Source organism: Trichoderma asperellum, chromosome 6 (genome assembly GCF_020647865.1).
Source record: "Trichoderma asperellum chromosome 6, complete sequence".
NCBI lineage: Eukaryota > Fungi > Ascomycota > Sordariomycetes > Hypocreales > Hypocreaceae > Trichoderma > Trichoderma asperellum.
In genome coordinates, this window is record NC_089420.1 from 3134365 (window position 1) to 3159741 (window position 25377).

Here is a 25377-nt window from a genome sequence, read left to right on the forward strand (position 1 = left end):
AGAGAATTACCTGTAAGTCTGCTAGTACTACCCCCGATACTAGTAGTAGATCTACTAGAAGCATGTATCCACACCCTCTTCTTCTCAAATGGCCAAACAGGCACAACATATCCTGGTCCAGTGGGAGCCTTGTTTCCCAACCATCACGAATGGGGCGAATGGGTGTCATTCTTGCTGTACGCAGTGTATATGCAATCAGGTATTCCTTGTCATAGGTTGGTAGTACCTACCTTAGCACCTGCTTTAGCTCCAAACTAAGGGTATACTATTCATGCAGCGGAACAAGAGAGCATCTTTTCTCGCTTCTTGCTCCAAAGACGACGTTGGGCAGCCATCGTTGTTGGCCATAGAGCGGCAGACAGGCATGAGCGCAAGCACAGAATTAGGCCGGCAGGGCATGTGGATATAGCGAACAAAGCGGCCTACCAGGTTGAGCAGGGCACTGGTTTGTATGTAACTGTCGGTGCTGTAAACCCACTTGCATCCAGTCCTGTGCATCGGCGCCAGCAACTTACAAGTAGGTATACCAGATATGCCGCCCTGCATCAAGCAGCACTACAAGGCCAGAATATATCAGGAAGAATAGAATGTCGGAAACATCTGAGAGCAATGTAGATTAACGTCGATAATAGATATTGATTGTCATTTAATTGTTAAATAACATGCTTTGATTAGGATGCACTATTCAGGAAGACGCGTCATTTACGGATCGCATATAGCCCCTGCTATCTTTAGGTACGACAATACTAGGACGCCAACAATATAGAGCAAAGCAAAATAAATCAACACAGAATAGGAATTTGTTCTCAACCGAACTTTCATTCCCACTCTCCTCTCCTCTGCAACCTCTTTCTCTATCTTTTGGAAATATATACATCCATTTTTGTGTGTCCAGCTATTTATTGGACATCATCCAACCTGTTTTGTAGGCCATCCCGTTTGCCGGGTCATTGGATCAACTCACACCGAAAGAATAAGCGTGTTCTGGTCCAGCTAGCCACTCAATTTCCACTTACATGGTCTCATATCGACTCGCTTCCGAGGTTTTTAATTTGCCCATCCCGGAGATTCTTCCGACTCAACCATGCTATCCTCCTATTATCCCTTGATGTCTTATAGTAATGGGGTGACGTCGCAGCCACTTAGAAACGCTGTTGTCGGTATCCAAGCAGCGAGCTGGTATTTGCCCGGCATGATATTTTGCCAACTGCATGTCGCCGCAGCACTAGCGGACTCTATGTGTGAGATGGCGATTCATATCCAGAGCTCATCGTACATCCCCAAGCCTGTGGCGTAGCTAATATGAGATCACAACCGCAGCCTTCATTTCTTTTTCGCTATGCCATTCCAGAAATGGATGCCCATCGCGCAAATCACACAAGCGCCAGCTGTATTACCACTTAATCTGCCAATTCGGCACTCGACCCCCGACCCCGACCCCCAGCTTAGGCTGCTTTTGTTCAGATAATGTGCAACCTCAGGTAGTGCCGCTGTCAGCGCACTGATGTCCGGGCCTCTCGGGTTACATGACAGGAGACGAAGGATGGGCATCTAGAGACGGCTAGGGGTCGGCTTTTTACCCAATATATTCCGTCTCCGAAGCCACGACGGAGAATGCAAGGCGTGAACGATGTGGGAACTTTTGTACTACCCGCCATGGGCCAGATCGGCCATGACGGCTTTCGGTCAGTTTTCACCAGGTTGATGGCTTCCGGAGCAAGCATGCCACCTTGAAACAGACGAAGTAAATCATTACCGAGAAAAACCGGAACAGAGGGAAGCAGTGAAAGGGAAAGCGTTCACATCTCAGTCCCTGGAACACTCATGTCCATTTTCCTCTATACGTCTTCAGTCTCCCTCCCACCATTTACAGGCATATCCTTGCCTTGATCCAGTAGATGGTGCTTAGTGACTTTACGGTGGTACCACAAGTACGAGTAAAAAGTTCCAGCACAGCTCCTCATCTGAAGCAGGCGATTCCTGATTAATACTAGGGATAGGGTTACGACATGAGAAGTTCCGAGAGCTGGGACTAGTATCTGGCATGGAGCGCGGGAGGCATCAGTGTCCGTCCTACTGGTGCGTTAGGTTCCCCAGTTGGATTTTGTGGCTGCATCAAGCTAGGTGAGGAGTATGAAAAGTGTCTAAGAAAAGTAAGACACCCAAGAAAAGCGGTCTTGGAACAAACATCAATGGATTACCGCCAACTCTCTATTGTGCATATGACCAGCCAAGGTGATGTCGATGTTTAGATTCCGGTTATGGCTGACATGCTAGACAGAAAAGGCTTATGTATTCAGTCTCATTGCCTAAAAAAAAAGAAAAGAAAGGGGGAAGAAGAGAAAGAAGAAAGGGAGAAAAGTAGGAAGAAGGAAGAAGAGGGTGGGGGAAGAAAGGAAGTCCTACGGCAAGCAAAACAACTGCTTGGGAGAGTTGAAAGAGAATTAAGCCACCAAGTGAAGTGTTACCACCCCCAGCCTCACCGAGAATATGCATTGCCAGGCTCCGATGCGCACCCGCACTTTATGAGCATCGGGTGCGCTGCTCGTAGCCCAATAAGGATGATCTGGATAGAATCACCAAGGCATGCCAGACGAGGCCCACCAGACTCGGTGGATCTCTCCTTAGCAATCGAGATCGCTTAGATGCGGCCAAGCCATCCACTCTCGCGCCGGTTGCTAGACCAGGATGACCTGGCTCTCCACTTTGCTTGCTCCTGTGCGGACTTGGTCTAAATGTCTTTCTTTCATCAAGAATGACGATAGTAGTAAATATATTGCTTCATTCAGCTTTTATGTACTCAAATAATCCCCTCGTGAAGCGAGTGGCCCGAGGATGCAACGTGGTGGAAATAAAGGCAAAAAGTCTGCTTGTGAAGGAGCCACTGACGAGCCAGAAGGCTGCTCGTGCTCCCCTAATGCTACTTTATCCATTGCTCTTTTCCCAGTGCTTGCTACTACCACATAGCAGCAGTATCACTTCGCACAATACTCCTATTACCGCCTTTATAGACTGAATATGGGCCTGTATTTGGGACGCTAGCGTTCGAACCCACATCCGTAACCCATGGATGCTGCGAGGCAAGAGAGATGAGCGCGCACTATGATGTCGCCCAATGGAAAGGGATACTTTTTATTCCCGCTAATAAGCCGCTACGGCACCAGCCGCTTCTCTATTTATCTTGGCGCCGCTGTAACAGTAACACCGAATCCACAAGCAAGCAGCTAAGCACTTTAAGGTGATCGGCTGTGACAGCAAATGCAGCTCAGCCAGCCTCAGCTAGCCATCGACTCATGCAAAGACAATCTTAGACGACACCCCTGAGGCCGCGGGACGGTTCCTAGTACCCTTGTATTGGATGGACAAGAGAAATCGCAGCCGTATTTGGGGTACCATCGGCGCTTCCTCAAACTACATGCACGAACTCACACTTACGTGACCACCTTATAGACTGGTGAGTGAGAAATGCGATTCTTACCTAGGGCTGCAGGTTATTATCAAGATTTTTTTTTACTACTACATAGGTAGTAGCATATAGTAGTATCCAAATGTCTCATTTGTAACACATTCTTTCCTAATCCACATAGTAAACCACAGAGAAAGTTAGCTTGTCAGCCCTTAGATTCACTTTCCTACCAAAACATCTCTGTCACACAGATTTGGTACAATCACAACGTTAGATGATTATTACCCAGTCGAAAACTAGCACGCTAGCGACACCATTGAACTATGTGCTTATACCGTCGTTTTCTCATCCCTGTACAGCTGAGCAAGCACGAAAACAGCCACCCAGTAGCGGGGGAAGACTCATCGCTCAGTCTAGCTAAGTTATACGCCGCGGCTTTCAGCGAGAGACAGAGACAACAACAACGGGCGGGAATGTGTGGATCGCTGACGAAAAGAATCCTAAGCGCCTCATTTTTCCTTGCTCCTCACGCCATCCGTCCCTAAAGTCCGCCGACAAAGCCTGTTAATTAGTACATAAAAACATCAGATGAACAACCGGGCCTCTAGATTAGATGCAATCAGCTAAGTACATAGTAGCTCTTGATTTGCTCATGTCTCTATTTTACAAGGGTTTTAATTTACCACATTATGGAATTGGGTAACCCAGTGGCCGATATTCACGCTGTATAGCGTGTACATCGAAGCAACTACAAAAATCTAACCCGGGTATAATGCATGATTTTTATTCTTGGTATTTAGAGAGAAGAGAAAGCCCGCTAGGGTAAGTCTTGCCATATAAACTGGGCACCGGCTTGTTATTGTCTTCACCATCACGGTGAATAAATGACATCCCTTACATAAAATCTATAATTTCGAGTAAATTTCTGCTGAGAGTTTTCTGATTAGATATAATGGAGTACATAAGTTGTTTGATGATTGTCTTCAGGTTCAATTGAGCCTCCATGCCAGGAAATTCAACGAGCAGCTAAATCCTTTACAGTTGGACCTTCCGTCATCCAAGCCTGCTATTGCAGCTTGAAAGGATTAGGTCCTTCGAAGTTTTCTGCCTATACTTCTTGACTCAGATGGCAATTTGCCACCTTCAAAACGGGACGGGGCGGGGGGGGGGCAAGACTTGGCCTATGTCGTGATGCCATCGCCGTACAACAACAGTCCCGCTCCTAGTATTACCCCGGAGAAAAAACCTAGCAATCCTAGAATACAAAAATATGAAGAACGCTTTGATCGAGGATGATGCCATCCCTAGAGATTCTTGCAGTTCGCTCAAAGAAACAAGGCCCCGAGTGAATGAGATGTCCGAGCTGATGCTAGGTGATTTTGGAGAAACATGCATACATTAAGAACGTACATGTATAAAGCAAGTGGAAATCCTGAGCTACACCGTGACATTCAGAGCGGGCTATTTACAGCTATTTGTAGCTCCGCGGGGAGCATTCCGAGGTTACACTTATCGTAAGAAGTCGGGCTGCTGTGTAAAATGTGGCAATTTATAAAAATAGTCTGGCTTGCATTGTGGAGGCATCACTCTACCTGAAGCTTCAAAAAAGGGGCGGAAGAGGGGGGGGGGGGGCGCTTGGCAGTTGCGTTCTCTCCTCTCCTTCTTCTTGATATGAGACAATGAGTAGTGAGAGGGAGATGCATCCTACTAGCAGCCACTGTATGTTAAGGGTTGTTGGAACAGCTTAGAATTTTAACTGCCTCTTCTTTTCCCGACACACTGGTAATTCTGCAAGGGAGACGAGATAGGCGCTCGATCAAAGACAAGCTGCTGCTATTAATATTATTGCTGCCACCACCACCACCACTAGGTGGTACATAGCTCAGTCACGTACATCTCAGCTAGTAACACCAGAAATAGTGAATTTGCTAGTAAATATCACTTGTATGTGCAAAACTCCAATATATAGGACTATTAGAGACTTGTACAGGCCATTATCATCATCGTAGGCGCCATATGCATGTTCTAGCTGCAGAGACGGAGCTTGATGGGATGAAAGGGCCACTTGTAGGGAGGGAGGGGTTGATATAACAAAGTCTAAATTTTTCTACATCCTATTTTAATCTTTAAGTGTGATAATTCATTATTGATGATGGAGTGCTGTATCTGTACAGTTCATACTCGGATAGGCCAAGACCAGAATTTCATCCTCTCTTCATATTTTGGGGGCTCTTTCCAGCTAAACTGGAAGAATAGAATTAACAAACAAGTCGTTTTTGAAGTTTTGAAACAGATATTGAAAGATTATTCAACGCATATCTGCTTAGGAGACCCCAACATTCCTCGAATACCACAATAGTAAGATGTGATATGTGGGGGAAAAAGGATGCGCGTATCCAATGCGCGTAGAGGCTCACAAATAGAATACATTCATACAATACCTATTAAAAATATAAATAGACCAGTAGAGAGAATTAAGAAGAGCTGAGATGAAAAATCCAGTATGTAGAGACGCCTTTTCCAACTGGCTGAGCGAGTGGCAATGGTTAATTGTGATAATGCTATGAGCAGATCTTGTATTTTTACCTATATGCATAAGCAGCTTTCCATTGGGCCGATCCTATCAAACGTATATTGAAATAGGGAACAGCAACGATAGAAAATTATACCCGTGTATCGAGGCTTCTGCTCCCTCTTTCTGCTTGCGAGATACCCAACCTGTACACGAGGGAGGAGTCGTGTTTTAGCTGATTCGCGACATGAGAACTTTTTCATTCGCTGAGAATGGGGACAGGGATCTCACGTTCCTGCAGCGTAGACAACTGCTTCTCCCACAGGATGGGAGGCTATTCGTGGGTGAAGCCTTGTATGCTTCTTGTTGTGGCACTAAGGATGTTCATAAACTGAGCACTGCTCATGACTTACGCAGCTAAATAAATGGATGCATGACTCCATACGTAAATCAATTATAGCTATTGCTCACGAAAGAGATATTAAATTCTCACAAAAAGAATTCTTAAGGAGATATCTCTTATGTGGACATATATCAACTTGCATGTACCTCATGTGTCAATGGTCGCTTGCAGCTAACCGCGGTCCTCAACGGGCTTTAATGGTTGGTCCCGGTAGCACAACGCTAATTTGCCGCCTGTAACCCATACGAGGTGGCGCATCACAGCACTCACCCGATCCTCGAAAAACTTGAACACCCAAGCTGCTCAGTGTGGCATATCCTAAGTTTGTTGTGCTACGCAAGCAGAGAATTGCTGTGCTCACATAGCTGTACAAGGATATCCGCTGTTGATCTTGCTCGCTGCATGCATTAGTAGCACCGAGATGACTCAAGTCATTGAGCTATTCCACCTGCGAGCAATCTGCGACGTTGATCTGATAATCTTTCTAATAAACACGTTTTGCGTATGGAGAGAAACAAAAGGAGGTATACACTCTTCAAACACCAAGGCAACAGAGACACATGGCACCCAATACCAAAGTCAGTCTCGATCTAAAATTTAAACTGAGCAAGCGAAATTGCACAAAAATCAAGACGAACAGCGTTGTCAATCACCATTTCCAGCCACAACAGACCACATGGAAACGGTGAAGGAAAATACAAAGCCCTTGATTATGTTGGCACGCGGTATATGGAGAACCATACTAGGTACTTACTTATACCCTGTATTCCACACGGTAAAAAGGTTTCCTACATTATAGCCGTGACTCTCTCGAGTCCAACGCAGTACTCGATCCCGTAAAAGGGCCAAAAAGATCAACCAGCAGAGCATTACAGATTCAAGCCGATCTGGAGTTCATAAAAATCCTGACCCACCAGATTCTAGCTATATCACATATCAAAAATGACGTAATCAAGTCTCGGGCTATTTATTATTATTTTCTTTTAATCAACTTTTATGATCGCCGATGTCTAAAGCTGGCCCGTATCCTCAACCAATGGCGGCCGTTTAGTAGAACTAAACTCGTGCATGAGCCAAAAGGAGCCCAAATTTCAGAATCATTTCTTCTCTTCGTTCCATTCTTTCCTTGTTTCCCATGGAAGTTATGTGGCGAAAAGACACGGCTTCCCCGCCTGAGGCAAAAGATAGCTGCCAAGCAAAAGCCAGCATTTGTGATGCCTACTTTGAGCCAAGTACAGCTCACCTACTTCGTACAGAGCGGTAACTCAGCTTCTGTGTTAGTATAAATCAAGTATTCACCGTCACCAACACCAGCAGTCCCCAAGTGTGTCCTACCCACCCCGCTATCAGAGGGGTGCCAACTCTGTGATGTCCCTGTGGGCACTTCTGCTCACCCAATCCTAGCTGTCGTCACATATCAAGCATAATCCTAGTATTTAGAGGTAGCAAGAGTGCACCTCGTTGCACTGGGCTATAGGTCTAACTTGTAGAACCATCTCCTTTCCTAGATCCTGCACACCACTTCATACATGCTGTGATTCAGAGTGTAGTCTGTACTATACTATATATGGAACTCTCTTTTGTCAGAATTTGAAGATTGAATGGATGATCCTCACCGCAACTCTACTCACCTTGACTCAGATCAGCGAATACTACCTGACGCTACTACACATATCATAGCCACGAGTGAAAAATAATCTATAGCCGCTGTCAGGTAGGTAACCTGCCGTTTCGGTACTCGCTCAACCCCTAAAGAATGGGCCATTGCATTGCCAGAGAAGGCCTACAGTCTATCGCTGCCTGTACCTTTTCCTTATTTTCTCAAGCGGCAACAAAATTGGCTGAAAGTTCAAGGGGTCGGGCAACTATTACCTGTATACAATCACCCGCTCTTGAGGAAGCGGGTAAGCCGAGTGACCAAGGCTTACTGGTAATACAGTAATGCTGGACTTCAAATCAGCAGTGATATTTCTCCCTCGAGTGGTGCCTGCGCTGAGAAGTTAAAGATACTTCGCGTGATTTACGCGTGGGACTCACTTGGTGCCTAATTCTGCAAGGAGCACCTTGGCCGCCAACCTCCTTGCATCTCTCTACTGGATTTCTATCACGTGTTTCTCATTTCCGAATAGCATCAGTGCAGCAACTAGGGTTTGTACTCCGTCATCCGGGCGAGCAGTGAAGCTGCCTGCTTCGGAGGTATATAACAATCAGGAGCAGATCTTACCAGAAATGGTCGATATGGGGCTGGCTAGCCATTTTCAATTGCCTTTGAAAATTACTAACTGCAGTAGCAAACTCTTTTCTTTCCTATTTGGATCCTTTGACAAGGCTACCTCCAATTAATACATTGAGCCTATGAACACTCTACGATGCCTACAACCCAAAACTTGCCCTTACTGTAATTCGAAGAGAGTATTGATCAGAGCTGCGTTAACAACTGCAAGATAAAATGATGTGCTACCGATGTTTTTCGACTAAATCCAAACAAATCCATTACTAAAATCGCAAAATAATACTGCCAGGTTATCTCACGATCCAACTAGTCAGCTTTATTACTCTGTGATATTGATCTACCAACAAAAATCCAAAAACTACTTTTTTGTCTTACTACAGCAAGTGGGGGCTTAAGCGGGTGGCGTAATCCTGTATTTTTCTTACCGCAAAAAATCTCCGATAGTCATACAAGACAGGGAAGATATGGCTAGACCGATTCTGACGACAGCTCTTGGCTTTTGGAATAGGTTCCAAGCTGAAATCGTATCTTCAGTAATATTGCAGGATTGTCTATAGGTGCCGTGATGCTGTAATCTGCACGTCGCCATCTAGGAAACCAACTCCCTGCCCAGCATCTAGTCGGAGCCAATTAACACTTTCACTACAGAACAACTGCCAAACGAGAAGAGAGGAAGCCATAAACGCTGTTAACTTGTGGTTAGTCAAGCTGAAAAATATATTAGAAGCTTCTTGGCTGCCTAGCACTACGTCATATAAGACGCCTTCCAAAGGGAGGCATAGCGAGAAATAGGTTACTGTCATTCAAGCCGAAAAAGCAACTACATTAGAATGAATCCTCTATCGTTTCTCGATTCTTATATAGTTAATTCATTCGATAAATACAAATTTGCTTCTTCAAACCCAACCATGCATTTGAAGGAATGGCATACTAATGAATAAATTTCGCATAAAATCAGTCTTGGGAAAGCAGGTTAGGAAAGAATAAAACATTGAGACAAAAGAAGCCGGTTACCTTTTGTTTAATCAGGCGAAGCTTTAAGGGAGCTATACGTATGTACTAATACGTAATATATGTCTGGTGTAGCTGGCATTCTAGCTCTATTCTCGCTTTGCGATGTCGGCCCGTGTGTCCCTCCTCTTATCACTGGCCTTGCAATGGTCTCATCTAAGTCGATAGTCACTACTAAGCCAAGCTTTTATTGGAGCTTTCGCCATGAAATCTGGCCACGGTAAGGATGCTCACCTGGCTAACGCCGATACCAAGCCAGCCTTGTCCGTTAATAGCGGTTTACTTCCCCCCTTACCTTATTTAGATCGCCCTACCACTTCTTTGTTAAGCATACTTCCATTTCAAGCTATACTTAATCTTCAATCACTCACTTTTTTCCTGCGATTCGATAGCAAATAAAGCTGCACCAAGCCCAGTGTCCAGCTAAGACTCGATTTTACGCTCTACCAACTGCGGTTCGTTCATGCCCAGATTCTGGTTGGCTGATTTCATTAGACTGGAGTGCCCCATACTGACTCTTACAACATCCTTTTTAGAAAGTGGTGTCCTGCTCAGACGGCCTATTGGAGTTTTGAAGGAGACATCTTATATACCTCCCCTGTAACGAGATGCATCTGGGGTGCTACGGGTATTCACACTTACTGTCTTCTAGCCCCTCTTTCTCGTCATCCGCTGCGCACCCGAAACGACTAAGACGGCATCGCTGGTTGGTTCTAAGCCGAAAAGATACTGACAGCGCCCATATTGGTATCAGCAGTGGCTGTATCGTTGACATTGGAAATTCGCCACGCGATATAGAGTCGCAGGCTCGCGTATAAGCGCTTTTCGACGAACTGATGCCTTTTTCTTCTCCAGAGACACAATAAATACCAATACCGAATATAAGATGCCAGATAATCTCCAACTCTTGATCTAACTGCTTATCTCAAATTAACGGCTCACGTTTCATCCGCGTTCATCCAACATCTACATAATCCCTGGTCTCCCCTACGTTTTGGAGATATCCTCGTTTGTGTGCCATCTTAAAAAGCCATTGAAGCACATATATCTTTAAAAGTTCATTTACAGGCTTCGGTAGCCGGCAAAGAACTGGGGAAGTAAAATTGCTGTCTGTAGGCGCACGTTACCACGTCTCGTCTCATCATCAGCATCTACTGGCAGGGGTACATATCTACTGTCATTGATCTTCTCAGTTAACTAGTTGCTGCTTCGACTACACCAATTTGATTACAAGCCCGAACAAAGCGAGCCCCGAGGGCGTGCATGCACAAGAAGTGCGACACCCAGTTATTACTAACGGCGAAAACCCTCGCCACTGATCGCCGCTAGTTGTGAGTTGCGTAGCTATCCTCTGTCTGACAAGGAGTGTTTTAGCATTTAGGGTAGCGTCCGGGCAACTGGTAGCTGATTATGCTCCAATAGATGCCGCGCCGGAAAACTTCCAACCCATCGCCTGAACCCCCTGCTGTGAGATTCTTTTTATTTTTTGTTCTGTTTCTGACTATTTGTTTTCGTTGAGAAACGATTTTGTCTGTTTGGGCATATAATCACTAATTTGAAAACTCTTGAAGAAGAAAGGTCCGATATGGGCTACCCCTTGTCGGCCATGCGCTGGACGTATGATAAAGAATCCCGGCCACGTATGCCGCGGACAAGGTGGTCCGTTCTTTTCTCTTCCCCATGCTCTACCGAGACGTCCCGTTTACCCTGGCGGTGTTTTGCTACGTATCTTCCACATGCACCTTGCGGTAAAGAGATAATATAGCTGACATAAACCATTATCGGGCTGGCGCATTGTAGAGAATAGTGCAAAATGTTCTCACTGCGTCGCTGGCCACCACAGGTGCGAGGACGTATGTGGTCCCTCTCATCATTGTTACCATTGTCTGCATTTGGTATTCTCACCATCAGATTGCCCCCCGTCAGCAACATACGATTGCTTACAAAACTCCTGCTGAACACATCTTGTACATAGCTGCTTGTAGACAGAGATGGCAAAATCAAGCCTGCAGCGCGCGCTGTTGCTGCTGCATCCCTCAAAGTGTCCCGGGGCGAGGAGGTCAGTGTTTCACTTACAGAATCGGTTGCTCAACGACGTTTCCCTTTCCATAACCAGCATGGGTGTGCTCATTGGAAAGTCAGTTGCTTGTTGAGCCGGCATCTACGGAATCTTTTATAACAATAGCGTTTGATTTTCTACTCTTTTACTTTTTTTTGATGGCTAACAATCCTCGCGTTGCTCACTTCCAGGTTCCTGAATATGAAGACTTGGCAGCCAGATACAATTTACTTGCTCGCCGAGAAGCCAAACGAAGAGCTCCGCAGTCATCTGCCTCTACCACTGCCTCAGCCCCCGCCTCTGTCGTGAGCACGGATGCTCTAGCTGGACTGATACGGAGACAAAACGAAATCCTTTTGGACATCCGCGCGGAGCTGAGCGCAATGCGCGAGAGGTCTGGCGCGGGGACACCGCCGGTGGAAGATTCAGATGTGTATGAAGATGACTATGAGCATGGCTCGGAAGCTGGGGAGTGATTTGTACATGCAAGGCTAAGCTCAACTGCATGGCAAGATGCTTTGCCCCCTGCGGCGCAAAGTCTTGCTCGATAACTGTGCACGTGGCATATGTGTGAGGTGTCCAGAAGTAAGAACGACAGTGTTGGCTCGTAATGTGTTGCTCTGGTTTATTACTTTTGCTATTTTACTTTGGGTAGACTTTGTCTTTTTAGCTCTCTTTTCCCCAACACTGATTTCAACATTTGTTTGGCTGTTCAACAGCCAAGTATTTCGGCGAGGCAAATATATAGACTTTTCGAACTTTCTAATTCTACATATCGACCATAGGAAACTGTCATATTAAAATGGATATTCAGTATATTTGCATGGAATACCTTACATTTTGAACTGCAGATTCCTCATTAATCCTTCAACAGACACTCTATGCGAAGTTGTGAAGCGTGTTGCCAATATACCTGTACCCTATTATGACTGTACTATCATGAGGGAGGGATCAAATCCTTTGACTCATATTTTTCCGCTAGGATATAAATCTGATCAAACGGTAGTTTGTCAGGAGCAAGGTCTGCTCTCAACCCAGCACTTGGCATACCTCCAGCATACGGAAAAGGTATGCCCCACTGAAACTTTCACCCTCTGTTCAATATATGCCACGTACTTTATTGCCTTTACCGAAGAAAGGTACTCATATCTAGCTGCAGTTCTGAGATTAGTAAATATGAGAATAGTTGGTGAAAGATGAGAGAATATTTGCTGCGATATGTCTCTTCTCAACGTCGGTATGCCAGCATTGAAAAGTTATTTTAGTGCGGATGGAGTAGAATCATGTTGGGGCACAATTATCAGGCGACATAGGCCTAGTGGTCTCTCTTGGGTATGACTCCTAGCACGTAGTTGGATATAGTATGACGCGAGCTTGAGGAAATATCTTATACCAGCGAATGAGCGAGGCTTGGGCAAGACCTTCTCAGAAAAGTCAAACGAGCTGCTAGTAATGGGTGCATCTGCTGGCTCTGGGTTAAATGTAGGAAAGCTGAGCATCCATCAGAATAGTGGATTGGGCTGGCTGAAGACGGCGTGATTCGAGACTGGTTCTCATGGCCGAGCTGGGATGAGGCTTGGCGAGTACTAAGACTGGAGGAGTTAGAGCTTACTGGTCCCTTTTTATAGAGAGGGACTATTTATAGAGAAACCAGGTAAATATGGCGTTCAGTCGTACTTATACTACCATTGGGCTTGAATGCTGACTATCGCTAATAGTATAGGCAAAAGTACAACAAAGCCTGCGATATTGGATATTGGTTGCCCAAATGAGAGATTACTGAATTAGGAAATCAGCTTGACAGGTAGGCCAATGGTAGTGCGCGTAGTGGGGCCTAATCATTCAGCGACCAAAGATGGGAAACTGCAATGCCCAGTCTTCGCTATAATGGCACGCAAATGTCCCACAAAATACGGTACATATAAAGCCAGTACTTGCATATAAAACAGTTGGTTAGAATGAAAACTTGCCTATCGTTATTTATAGTAGTAGATTAGCCTAGTCCCAGGCATGTTCTCGGTCTGCGCGTCTTCCGGATATTGGCTTCATCGGAGCCAAAAGCTTATAAGACAACAACTTGTTCTATTTTCCGAGTCCTACATATTTTAATTTGCTTTTTTTCATAGGATTAAATGTAATTATTACTATTCTTTTTCGAAAGTTATGAAATGACAGTTCAAGATCTTTGCATCAAAGCGATGATATCATCTAATCATAGACCGCTCTCGCCAGTGATGTCTAAGTATTTGAAGTTGAAGATGGCTTCATCTATATATTCTTGTTTTTTTATAACGTAAGAAAATCCTCTTAGAAGTTAGTACTTACAATAGTGCCGACCCTTAAGAGATGCTTACCATACAATTGAGTAGCTTCAGTGACAAATCCGAAAGCTGTAGGGGGTGCTGAATCGACGAGTAGCATGATTTTATTTTGGGTTTTCATATGAGCCCAGCTCGACATGATATACCCAAATCAGATAAGCAAAGTACAAAAGTTTGATGATATAATACAAAATAAAATTTACGGAAGGGTGGAACACCATCGGCCACTTCGTTTCGCCAGCCCACAAAGCTGTGTATCAAAGGTGACACCAGCGAGAGATCCTATCAAAATTCCCGCTGTCTCTCCGATTCCAATGCTCCCGAGAGCGAATTCGGCATCAGCCTCCGGATTCCGACCCAGATAATCCATAGCTGCTCCAAATATGCCCATATACATCATTCCGCCCAGCCAACCGATGGTAAATAGAACACCAAACAAGAAATATACATTTGAAGTCAAAAGGAATGCTGTATTGAGAATTGCAGCGGTAGTGCAAAATACCAATAAGGCAAAGATGAGTCTTAATCTCCTGGTGCGAAATAGAAGAGCTGTTGAGCGAGCTAATAGATTCCCATACTGGAACGCAAAGTCATGTGCAGCTGAAAATGCTGAATATCGTGGAAATATCGGTAGTATAGCGCTAGCGCGAGTTGTGCCAGGAGACACAAGGACCTGTACTGCGGTAACAAGGAGAAGAGGGTTTATACAGAGTCGAAAGAGCTTGCTGCCCAGGAGATGCATATTCCGATTGAAGCGTACCCCAAAGCTCATATCTGAGGAAGGTATTTCTTCAGAGAGAAGTGAGAGCTTCTGCTCTTCAATCTCAGGCGTTAATTCACCTTCAGCTGCCAAGTTCTCTAATTCGTATTGTATTAGAGGTGAAGGCAATATCAGAAAGTACGCCGCTACTGTAGCCAAAAGCAAGCAGTAGGTATATTTTATGCAGTCTCGCAACACCATATTTGTATAAAGCGTTAATAGTGTTGGAAGTATGTCGCGTAGTGCACTCCCAGCTGCGATTCCTGTTCCCCATCCCGCCAAAGCCGTCTTGCCATAAAGAGATAACTGGCTCGAGAAGAAAACTTTTCCAGCTGCGGTGCTTGCTGATGCAAGTATCGCAATTAGGATGCGGATAGGTGCTACAACATTCGGAGGCGAGGCATTGGTGGTAATTGTAGCCAAGATCCAACAACTTGCAACAAAAACTGGACAAGCCCAGTGCGGTACATAATGCAAGGCATGCGGGAAGAGGAGCTCGATGGCGAGAGCCGGAAGAAGTTCTATAACCAATACAATAGGCCGAGGAAATGGGATAATGAGATAAAGACCAGAGAAAATGATATGAGGCAGAACGGTATTTGCAAAGCCTATCAAGTAGTGGATATTAGCTTATGGACACAGCGCTTGATGTGACGCTTGCACGAGTCGGTGCCCCGTCAGCGAAACACTCACCAAAAATTCCGAAAGCAGAAATAGCCCGTAGATTATACCTAACAGCGGAGAGGGGCAGAGGCTTATGATAGAAAGGCTCCGCTGTAGACATACTGGATACTGTAGGTGCAAAGTCGAAATGAGTCGTATTAACAAATTTGGCGTTGGGGCTGCAGCTAGCCAAGGTCATCTCATGTCTAGATATGTTTTGGCCTTTTCCCCCTCAAGTTGCTTTTCCCAATTCTTTATCAATAGTATAACAATTCAAGATCAATAGTCGCTATTAGAACAAAGAATAAGCCCTCAGTCTTAGACGGTGAATGCGGTTGAAATCAAGAGCCACCTTTTATCACTCGATCATCTTACATACCTAGGTGACTAAGCGGCACTGAAACGCAATAGCTTTTGGGACTGTGCGAGGCACATACAAACTAGAGAAGAATGACGTCGCGTGGTTTGAGGCCGGCCCCTTAGAAGTTGTGTCTCGCCCACGTGGTGACGCCCAGGTATGTCCAAGTCCGCCTGACTCAATGCTGCAGAAGCGAAGAATGAGGAAACAACCAAATATTGAGAGATTTTGAATTGGAGAAATAAGAAATCACTTTTGAAACGAATTTAAAGAAAAAAAAAAGGAGAAGCCATGGTGACGCGTAGTCTTTTTTTCCTTGCCTCTTCTCATCCACTCGATGGAGATGCCAATCGCTTCTTGATTTGGCGGTTTTACTGGAGCTCAAAGACCCACGTTTGCTACGATTTATGAGACTCACGCCTGCGATCAGCGGTAAATGCTCTCCGGATCTTCGGTAGGACAGGGTGCGAGAAAAAAAAATGAGAGAAAATGAATCAATCCGCTTGATCTCCTTTTCTTCACGCGTTCTCGAAAAAAAAAAAAGCCATCGCCAAAGAGATGCATCAAGTCGCGGTGACTTTAGTTTTGTAGAGATACTCGGTGATAATCGCTACACGCCCCTCGCTTCATACAGCAGGCTTCTTTTCACCACAGCTGCAGTATAAGAAAACATGCGACGCGTGTCTCCAGGATCCTTTGCCAGCGTCTTTGGCCAATCGGATTCCGAAACAGATTATCGCGCCCTACCAAATCATGGACATCAGACAATGGCCACCAAAGCCACCGGCTTCCGGCGATGCTCGCAGCTAATATGCCAGAGCATAATATGGCAGATCCTATTCTTGATAGCTTTAACTATTAGCCTGTTCTTCTCAGCTCTGGTATATAAGAATGATTCCGCTCTCTGCTTTCCACTGCTTCGAATCCAAACTAATGAATACGTATTAGTCTGCATCTGAGCATATGCGATATGGTCCCTCTCCTGAATTCAGAGCACCAGCTTCTGGCGTCATTGGGCGAGAAGTCATTGAAGCCCTCGGCCCAGTCACTTCCAGGGATCCCGGCGGTGAGCGGCGGCTACGAATCTTCATGCCAGCCGACTCGCCTCATATTCACCTCTGCAAAAGCGTCATGTCAGCAGTCGCTCTGGGCTATCCCCTGCCGACCTTGCTAAACTGGAGCGGCGAGTTCAACCACCCTGAATGGCACTTTGCAGGAAGCCACATCGCAAAACTTGAGAGCTTGCTTGCCGTCATTGAAGAACTGTTAACACAGGCCGACTTGGATGGGGGTGCAGACGAACATGATCTGGCTGTTCTTGTTGACGCATATGATATTTGGTTTCAACTCCCCCCCTCAGTGCTGATTGAGCGGTATCATCGTCTTAATCACGAAGCCAATGAGAGAATACGGCGAGAATGGCAAGCGGCGCAGCAAAACTCAACTTCTAGTTTCCCAATGTCTCCTCCAGAGCAATCAATCATCGTTACGACCGCCAAGGATTGCCAACCAGATTGGGAATCCGGCTCCGACCCCCATTATTCTCACTGGCCCCAATCGCCCATGCCAGAAGACTTGTATGGCGACGGCACCGACCAACTATTGCCACTCTGGTTCGATCCAGCGCGCAAGTATAAGAAAATCCGCCCTCGCTGTATCAATAGCGGCATGATCATGGGCACCATGGGTGCACTCCGGCAGGCCCTCAAGCGCTGCAAACGCAAAATCGAGACCGTTGCCCGCAGCGGACGACAGCTTTGGAGCGACCAGGCACTCCTTGCGGAAGTCGTTGGCGAGCAGGAGATGTGGCGTGAGTGGATGAGAGAACTAGAAACCACCTGGGACGGCACCGTATCGAAATACGACTTTTCAACTCTCAGCCCAGAAATGCGCACCATAGCCGCAAAGGCGCTTACAGGCGAACAATTCGAGTTCGGTATTGGACTCGATTATAACTTTACTACCATCCCGGCGACTTGCTCCTCCGAAGAGGACGGCAGTTTCATCAAATTCGGCGATGAGAACGCCATGCGAGAAGCATCACTCAAGGCCGGCGTGCCCAACGGCCCGCGCATAATCACTCTCCCCGAGGAACTACAGAATCAAAACCAAGAAGCAGGCATCGTCGATAAGGGCCCTCTCTCTAACATCCTCTGGGGCAACGTACCTCTTTATACGGACCTCTTCTTCGGTGTCACTCCAGTGGGCATCCACCACAACGCATACATCAATGGCCTCAAACCAAAACGTTTAAAACAGTGGTGGAACATGATGTGGTTCTATCCTCTGCTTCGGGAACTAGTAACCGCGCACCTGCAGAGCCTCGAGAGAGTAAGGCCACTTCTGAATATACCCCTCCGGCGAGATGGGAAAACAGACGTAACGTATTGGCCACCGGGCATGCAGCGCCACATCAAGCAAGTGACTGTGTTTGAGCCGGCGACAGCTGAGAAGCCGGCCAAGTTGACGCCGATAGACTGGGACGGCGTGTGCCAGAAAGGACGCACGCCATGGTACGAAGAAATTTTTGGCGACGATAACGGACCACTACAGATTGAGCAGCTAGAGAAGAACATTCCTATTTAGAGCATAGAAAGCGAAGGCAGCATAGAACGAAGCAATACTATTGGTTTATTTCACTTCTCCTTCTACCAAACCTGATAATATCCTTTGAGATTTAGCACAGTTCGATCTATGAAGCAGCTCACATTTTATGGCCATTTATAACATGCATGCTATCGCCTATTTCCGAATGATGGAAAGTAGAATCCTCTGTTTGTATTCCGCTGCATATCCAAAAAGCATAAATATCCTTTTCCCAGCCACCCCAGCCCTTAATATACTTCCATCTGTCACATTAATAATAACCCTATATTCTCCATGCCGTTATCCCGCCGCTAAACTCTGAAAAGCACACCGTATGAGAAGAATATCTCAGTCAACTTATTCAATACCCATACACCCACCTTGCCATTAGAGTATATATGCCACCTCTTCATTTACTCTGACAATTTCGCAGAGACTGCGCATTAGAAGCACATCTGCATCCTCCATGTCCATTTCCACCATTTTCTCTCCCGCAGCTGTGCTTTCAGACATGAGTCTAGCGGTCGCAATGAGGCGTCGTATGCACCGCAGCAGCTCCGTCTGAATGTTTCTAACCGCCATGTCCTGGCTTGCGGAAGTACCAACTGGGCTAGCAGTCCTCGCATCATCTCTACCCCAATGCGTATAACTGTTTCTTTTTGCAGAGCGAACGGATGCTGCTGCTGAAGTCACAATTGATGCTTCATTAAGACCAAGCAAAGAGGCTGCCTTCTTAGGAATATCATCGCCCTGTAATTCTATGGGCGAGCATGAACGTCCGGGCCCCATTGATGGCGGAAACCGAGCAACAAGGGCAGAGATGTAATTGTAAGCGACAATGTGGGAATATAGCGCGTCACAGATGTAATCAGAGCAGTTTCCAAATACATTCTTGATTGATGCCCATGGCTTAGGAGATTCCAGCGAACTTGAGCTGGGTGATTGTAGGACACTTGCACCACTACCAGCGACATGCGGATCGCGCGTCTTATGGGACATCTGTGATCCTCTCTTTACCACTCTCCTCCACAATGACTGTTTCGAAAAAGTAGCGGACAATTGTGGGCTGGGAAGAGGAGAAGTATCTGACCCGGGATGTCTGGCCTTCCTAGAGTAGGCTCGGATTGTCTCAATAGTCAAGCTGGACGAGAGGAGCATCGTCTCAGGAAAGCACGCGGTGGAAACCCTCAGCGTCTCCATGACATCGGGTGGTAGAGGAACCACTCGAGCCAGTTCATCGCTCTGAAAAGGTAATGAAAAAAGCTGCGCGCTCCCGTTGAGCCACATCTGCACACTGGGGAGAGGTGACGGAGGGGGTGAGGGGCGGATGTAGACACCGTCGTATCTGGGCGCATTTTTTGAATCAATGGAAGACACAAAATGGTTGTACTCTTGCGTAGCACGCTCGTAATTCATTGACGCGACCTCAGTCGCGTGACTGCCAGCCCGTCTCTTGATTGACGTATTGCTTGTACGCCGAGAGAGGCCACTTTCGGGTAGATATTGTGGGCTCTGTAACGGCGGTATGGAAGGCGTGTATTGTGGCAAAGGCAGATAAAGGCTCTCTGGACTATCGGGATACCGCATCTGCCCAGGGTACTGCGTCGAGCTGGGTCGCCACATCTGTGCTGTCGAGTTGCTCAAGTGTTGCCCCGGCGGTGGCGCGAAACCTGAGGACCCCGTGACTGAATGCGATTTTCGATGCAGAAGCTTATGCATGCTTCCGCCGGAAGAAATAGAGCCAATACTGGCTTCGAATTCTGGCGGCGTTGGTGGCCTTGGAGAAAGGTGAGGTGCAGTGCTATAAATTCCAACATCCTCTCTGTACTCGTCTTCAGCGTCTGAATCAGCTTCGATCCAACTACTATCATGTCGAGAGCCCTCAGATTGCGGTATTGTCGACAAGTGTGACGAGAGTGGCTTCGCGTTTGCCAACTGCAGCTTCGATACTTTCTTATCTATAGAAAGATGCGGTATCAGAAAAGATGGAGGCTCTGCAGAATATATCGACGATGTGTCAGTTTCAGTTGCAGAGCACGAATCAGATGTCGTATCGTTTAATCTGTCGTTTTCTCGCTGGTCAAGAAATGATACCATCGAATTTCGCTCTTGGATAGCTCCAAGAGCCTGGACGCGTAGATGGGCAGACTGATATGGCGAAAGAGTAGGCCGATAAGAAGTCGTAGTGGTCTTTGGCTTGTCCACATAGCCATTGAATGACGAAGAAGAAGGCGGCATTGGCGGTCCGGCTGTCATGCTTATAGCTTCGAAAATTGGCTTAGATATTTCCAGATCTCGGGCAAGAACTTCTGGAAAATAGTCATCTACTCGTTGTTCCAGAGCTCCGTCAGGTAGCTGGCTATTGAGGCTCGAACAAGACGATGCCGATGACAATGTAAGTGGTAGCAGTCCTTTCATACTTGACACTCTTCTCCGCGTGGCCCTGGCCAGGGTGATCTTGGTCGGTGCGCTGCTAGAGCTGTTGGCAGGCTGTTCTAGAAAACAGGTTGGCGAGGTGGCAGTTTGTAAACTAGCAACCGACATCTAGGCTACGTCTGTCCCGACTCAGCCTGGGGATGGCAGATTTATACCATGGGAGGGATAGACTGAGCTAGTACATCTATCAGAATATCTAGGTTCGGATTCCGGCTGGTGAGCAGTGGTAGTTGAAATTCAGGGCTAGGTTGTTGTATGAGACGGCTGGCGGAAAAAAAAACAAGACACAGGCAGAGTCAAACACAAGGGATGAGATGTTGGCAGTCCAACTACTAGTAAAAGTAGTCGTAGTAAGTATATTATCTTGCGTTTGAAGGAGCTTGGTAGAAAGGATGATGGGCAGAACGAATGGTTTGTGATGGGAAAATAGCTTCAGATGCTATTTGGATAAGTCAACCTGCTCAGAAGCCGATGTTTGGTGGGCTATCCACCCGGGTGAGGGGCCGATCTGGCACATGCATATGTACAAGAAAGTGATATCTCAGATCTCGACTGTGTAGTATAATAAATGGTGCTGCAGGGAGCCTCATTGCGATGGCCAAAGTATGGAGACTTTTGAGAAGGGTGACTACATCCTGGTTAGTGGCACAAGCAAAAGCCATATTCAGGGGTTGGCGCGGACCAGAAGAAAGATGCAGCTCCAGTTTAGTGTAGGCCATTGTTAGCCTATGAATTATTGACGGTGAAAGGGAGGGGCGGACGACGTGTTGAGAGCAAAAAAGCTCCAACTCCTCAAGGTCAAAGCCCAGGCCCCTATCTGGCCAAGGGAAGCTCCGAAATCTGACCACTGTTTCGATATAGTGCCAAGCTCAGGTCGAGAATATCCGCTTGTGCCGTCTTCTTTATCATCTCTTGTGCTTTATTGTTGGAGTAAGAGGGCGTGTCATCGCTGTCGAGACGCTGAGCCATGCTCTCTCTATCATGGTCACTTTTTTAATCTCCTCAGTAGGTTCCTGCAAGGGAGATTATGCGAGCGGCTGCAACTAATAGCTAGCTGTCTCTTTTGGTTATAGTTGGAAGATTCTTAGACAGCCAGCACCTTCGGAAGATGTGCCTCGTCTCGATCCGTGCCAATAATGCTTGCCATGTCGTACCCAGATGAAGATCACGAATCAGAATCATTCCGGCTCAGTGAGGCTCCGTCTACAGAGCGACAGTCACCTCCCGGAAGCCAGGAAGCGATGCTATTTATTGGAGAGCTAGAGCAAAACAGTTTTGTGTGACTCCAGCTCAGCGGCGACAAATAGAGATTACTTGCACTACTAGTAGTATTCGCAGTGCAAATAGGCTGTCACCCGGCTAGTTAGCACATGGATCCTTGCGAGTGGCTGTATTCTTTTCTTTTTCTGCTCCCCTGCTCCCCTGCTCTTTTCTCTCTCTTTCCGTTTTTTTTTTTCCTCTTGGCTGCCAGAGAGTGGCGTGAGGAGCGGAGCTTTCGAAAGCACGAAGTAGCAACTAGTGCACCCCCTTTGTCTTCTCAATTGCTTCGTGCACAACACCAGGTCCGTGTGGCACATAACACTACGGGTCTAATTCGCAGTATTAGGCAATCCTACGCCAAAGTCAGCTTTCACTCTGTTTCTTGCCAGGGTGGTATGTGGTACAGAGCTCTATTCCATACCATCTGAGGGGCTGAGGACGCTGCCCCTGTACTCTGGTCTGTTGTTGGCTGCAGACAAGAAAAAGGAAGAACAGGTAATTAATTAGAGCCACGGGTCTCGACAGGCGAGTGACAGGGTCCGCATCGCATCCCGTGTCCCCGAAGACCTTGCAATGGAGACCCATTGGCCTCTTGCTGTGGACATGCCAAAGGCCCGAGTATGAGCATATGCAAACCATCATGTCAGCCATCACGCCAGTATCATCAGGTCCTTGAACCAGCGCAGAGTAGCTGCAGTGCTGTGGAGACTCGGGGCATCCACCGCCACATGGCCGCGCTCCGGACAGCGACAGCGAGCTGTGCGGGAGGCAGACATGTCATATCTGGAGACCCCGCAGATCCAACTGGCAGTTAGATTAGGTAGATGCTGCGGCTCAGAAGGAGATTATGGGCCAAGGGCGAGACAGGCCATTAGGGACGAAGCATCTCGACGCAAGGGACGCAGATGATGAGCTGGCAGCAGATAGTCGCTATGGCGATATGCAGGGCGCGGCCAGGAGCAGCGGTGCTCGTACATGCCATCGTACTCGCATATGCACCTGGGATAGGTCGGTGAGACGCTGATTCTGCCAGTCCAGCCATTGCGGAGAGAGAGGCAAAGGCGCAGATGAGGTTGAGAACGCAATAGTTTGTGGTAGGCGAGAGACGTGCGGCCAGGATGGGCCCTGATCATCAGATTAGTCGCCTGCAGATGATCGAGGCGCTGGTGGCTAGAGGCCGCTAAGGGGCGCTAGCAGGCGGCAGCAGAAGACCCAGAGGCGCTGAAAGGCCTGGATCCGATGGGCTGCAGCTGGAGTTAGGCGCCCCAGATAGCGGGTCACCGTGCAGCCCATCTAGACGTCAAATTTCGTTTTTTCCAACAGCTAGTTTTTTCTTTGCTTTTGATGCTTGACTGCGAGAACTCATACGACAACCACGGGACCAGACGCAAGCTGCTGAGGACATACAATACCTGAATTCGCATCTACAGCTGAACTACTAGTGAGCAGACCATTGGCATTAGCATCACCTTGGCGCAATTGAGCTGCTGTCGGTGAATCGATTACCGGATCCTGTTCTCATTGCCAGCGCAGCATTGGTATCAGTCTGGGCCAGGCAGCCAAGGACCACAGAGAAAACAATCAATCTAGGTCATAATTGTCTAAAAACGCCACTTTCACAAGGTCTAGCCATCTTCAAGCTAAAACCGCCATGCTATCAGACGAGCTCTTTTCTTCGGTGTGCGGGCCACCGATAGCTGCCAACACGGCGATATCAAAAGACGTTGGCATCTACGCACACACACTAACGCCCACGTGGGCTGTCAAGTCATCCTTCAAGAAGAGCTCAGCACCAGTTCACTGCTTGGCCCTGAGTGATTCTCATGTATTTGCTGCCCAAGATCAGAAAGCCCATGTTCATGTCTATTCTCGAGCCCGGGGGAACCAAGAGGCTCTTGTTCCTTTTCAGGAAAGGATAAGATGTCTCGCTCTCGCTGGTGACGTTCTTGTTCTGGGAACAGCGGAAGGCCGGTTAATTCTTTGGGAAGTATGTTTAGTCTCTTCCTTTTCTGCTCTCTCTTTCCTTTTATTCTTCAATATTTTAGTCATTTTTCACACAGGGGAATCCTGGGGGGCTTGCTCGTCTAAGTCAGATATGCTAACATGGATGCCTAGACCTGTACAGGGCGGCAAATCGCAACGCCTCCATGCCATGTGCAGGCCGTTAGCTGCATTGCCGTGTCCCCCAACCACGTGTTATCTGCCTCGGATGATTCTAACATCAACGTGTGGTCCCTGTCACGTCTTCTGGAGCCCGGACAGGATATTGGCCATGAGCCTGATAGGAACTTGTCCAACCACCGGGCTGCCGTCACCGACCTTGTGCTGGGCCCGGGCTCCAACCCGGAGACGAATCTCTGCGTATCTGCAAGCAAGGACAAGACCTGCATTCTATGGAACTATCACTCAGGCCAGGTCCTGCGGACGCTGTTGTTCCCTACGGCTCCTCTCTGCATCTCTTTGGATCCTTGTGCTCGAGCCCTTTTCGTTTCTTCCGAAGATGCCAGCCTCTATCTCGTTGAACTGTTTGGCGACAAGCCTCTTCTGGGATCCCGCAGTGTCGAGCTAGCGTCTATCGTTATGCAGATCAACTCTCCACTGGGAGTGGCCGATGAAGGCGTAGGACCTGCCTCTTGCATGGTAGTCAGCCATGACGGCTCTTCCATCATTACAGGCCATGCCAAGGGCAAGATTCTCAAGTGGAATCTCGTTGACAACAGCCATCCCACAGAATTGGCAAATCTCAATGCATCAGTCACCAATGTGGCTTTCGCCCCTTTGCTTTCAGAAAAGAAGCACAGTCAAACGGTCACTGTCGTAAAACCAAATCAATCTCAGAGACAGTACACTCTAACGACTCAGTTAGAGGGAGACTTGAATCAGGATACGAGATTTAACCAGATGCTTCGTACCAACGGCTTTCCATCTGAAACCATCGCACAAGCCTTGGCATCGTTTGCTGCCTCTGGAGGATCTAGCTCATGACCTACATTTGAAGAGAAATGATTTGGAGGGATTACTAGAAGCTAATATGTATCATTGGAGGACATACCCCGACGCCGTTTCAATGTTTTTATCAGGGAGGCGAGCATGCTTGCATTACATCCAAGTTTGTATAGAGCGTCAGACGGCAGTTCTGACTCAAAATGCACAAAATAAAATGCCATCAGCGCGAGAATTAGGGATAAGCAATTTTTTTGGCGTAAATATAACAATTACTGTAGCTAAATAACCTCATCCATTTAGGAAAAAGTGCTACTTGCCTATACATGGGGGCAAACCTCGTAGTTTATTTGCCTGCTGTGTACGGATTACAGGTGCTCAGGTCTATGCTAAACGTAATACAGGCATGCTGGATCAACACTAGCA

The 25377-nt window shown here is 47.1% G+C and overlaps 5 protein-coding genes across 5 annotated transcripts; 3 read left to right on the forward strand and 2 right to left on the reverse strand.

The window, feature by feature from the left end:
- Nucleotides 1-11070: 11070 nt before the first annotated feature.
- TrAFT101_010463 (uncharacterized protein) lies at nucleotides 11071-12448 on the forward strand. The gene is made up of 4 exons (XM_066128974.1): nucleotides 11071-11224; nucleotides 11366-11418; nucleotides 11541-11624; nucleotides 11816-12448. The coding sequence occupies exons 1-4, from the start codon at nucleotides 11185-11187 to the stop codon at nucleotides 12098-12100; spliced, it is 462 nt and encodes a 153-aa protein (XP_065985100.1). The 5' UTR covers nucleotides 11071-11184; the 3' UTR covers nucleotides 12101-12448.
- A 1412-nt stretch (nucleotides 12449-13860) lies between these two features.
- TrAFT101_010464 (uncharacterized protein) lies at nucleotides 13861-15699 on the reverse strand. Its single transcript, XM_024904500.2, has 2 exons — nucleotides 15399-15699; nucleotides 13861-15313 (listed from the first exon to the last, which is right to left on the reverse strand). The coding sequence occupies exons 1-2, from the start codon at nucleotides 15565-15567 to the stop codon at nucleotides 14145-14147; spliced, it is 1338 nt and encodes a 445-aa protein (XP_024756260.2). The 5' UTR covers nucleotides 15568-15699; the 3' UTR covers nucleotides 13861-14144.
- A 264-nt stretch (nucleotides 15700-15963) lies between these two features.
- On the forward strand, nucleotides 15964-18345 carry TrAFT101_010465 (uncharacterized protein). The gene is made up of 2 exons (XM_024910787.2): nucleotides 15964-16607; nucleotides 16675-18345. Exons 1-2 carry the CDS (start codon nucleotides 16398-16400, stop codon nucleotides 18310-18312), a joined length of 1848 nt encoding a protein of 615 aa, XP_024756261.2. The 5' UTR covers nucleotides 15964-16397; the 3' UTR covers nucleotides 18313-18345.
- TrAFT101_010466 (uncharacterized protein) lies at nucleotides 18305-23073 on the reverse strand. Its single transcript, XM_066128975.1, has 2 exons — nucleotides 22413-23073; nucleotides 18305-22360 (listed from the first exon to the last, which is right to left on the reverse strand). The coding sequence occupies exon 2, from the start codon at nucleotides 20854-20856 to the stop codon at nucleotides 18700-18702; it is 2157 nt and encodes a 718-aa protein (XP_065985101.1). The 5' UTR covers nucleotides 20857-22360; nucleotides 22413-23073; the 3' UTR covers nucleotides 18305-18699.
- A 202-nt stretch (nucleotides 23074-23275) lies between these two features.
- On the forward strand, nucleotides 23276-25223 carry TrAFT101_010467 (uncharacterized protein). The gene is made up of 2 exons (XM_024907061.2): nucleotides 23276-23995; nucleotides 24124-25223. The coding sequence occupies exons 1-2, from the start codon at nucleotides 23660-23662 to the stop codon at nucleotides 24991-24993; spliced, it is 1206 nt and encodes a 401-aa protein (XP_024756263.1). The 5' UTR covers nucleotides 23276-23659; the 3' UTR covers nucleotides 24994-25223.
- Nucleotides 25224-25377: the final 154 nt, after the last annotated feature.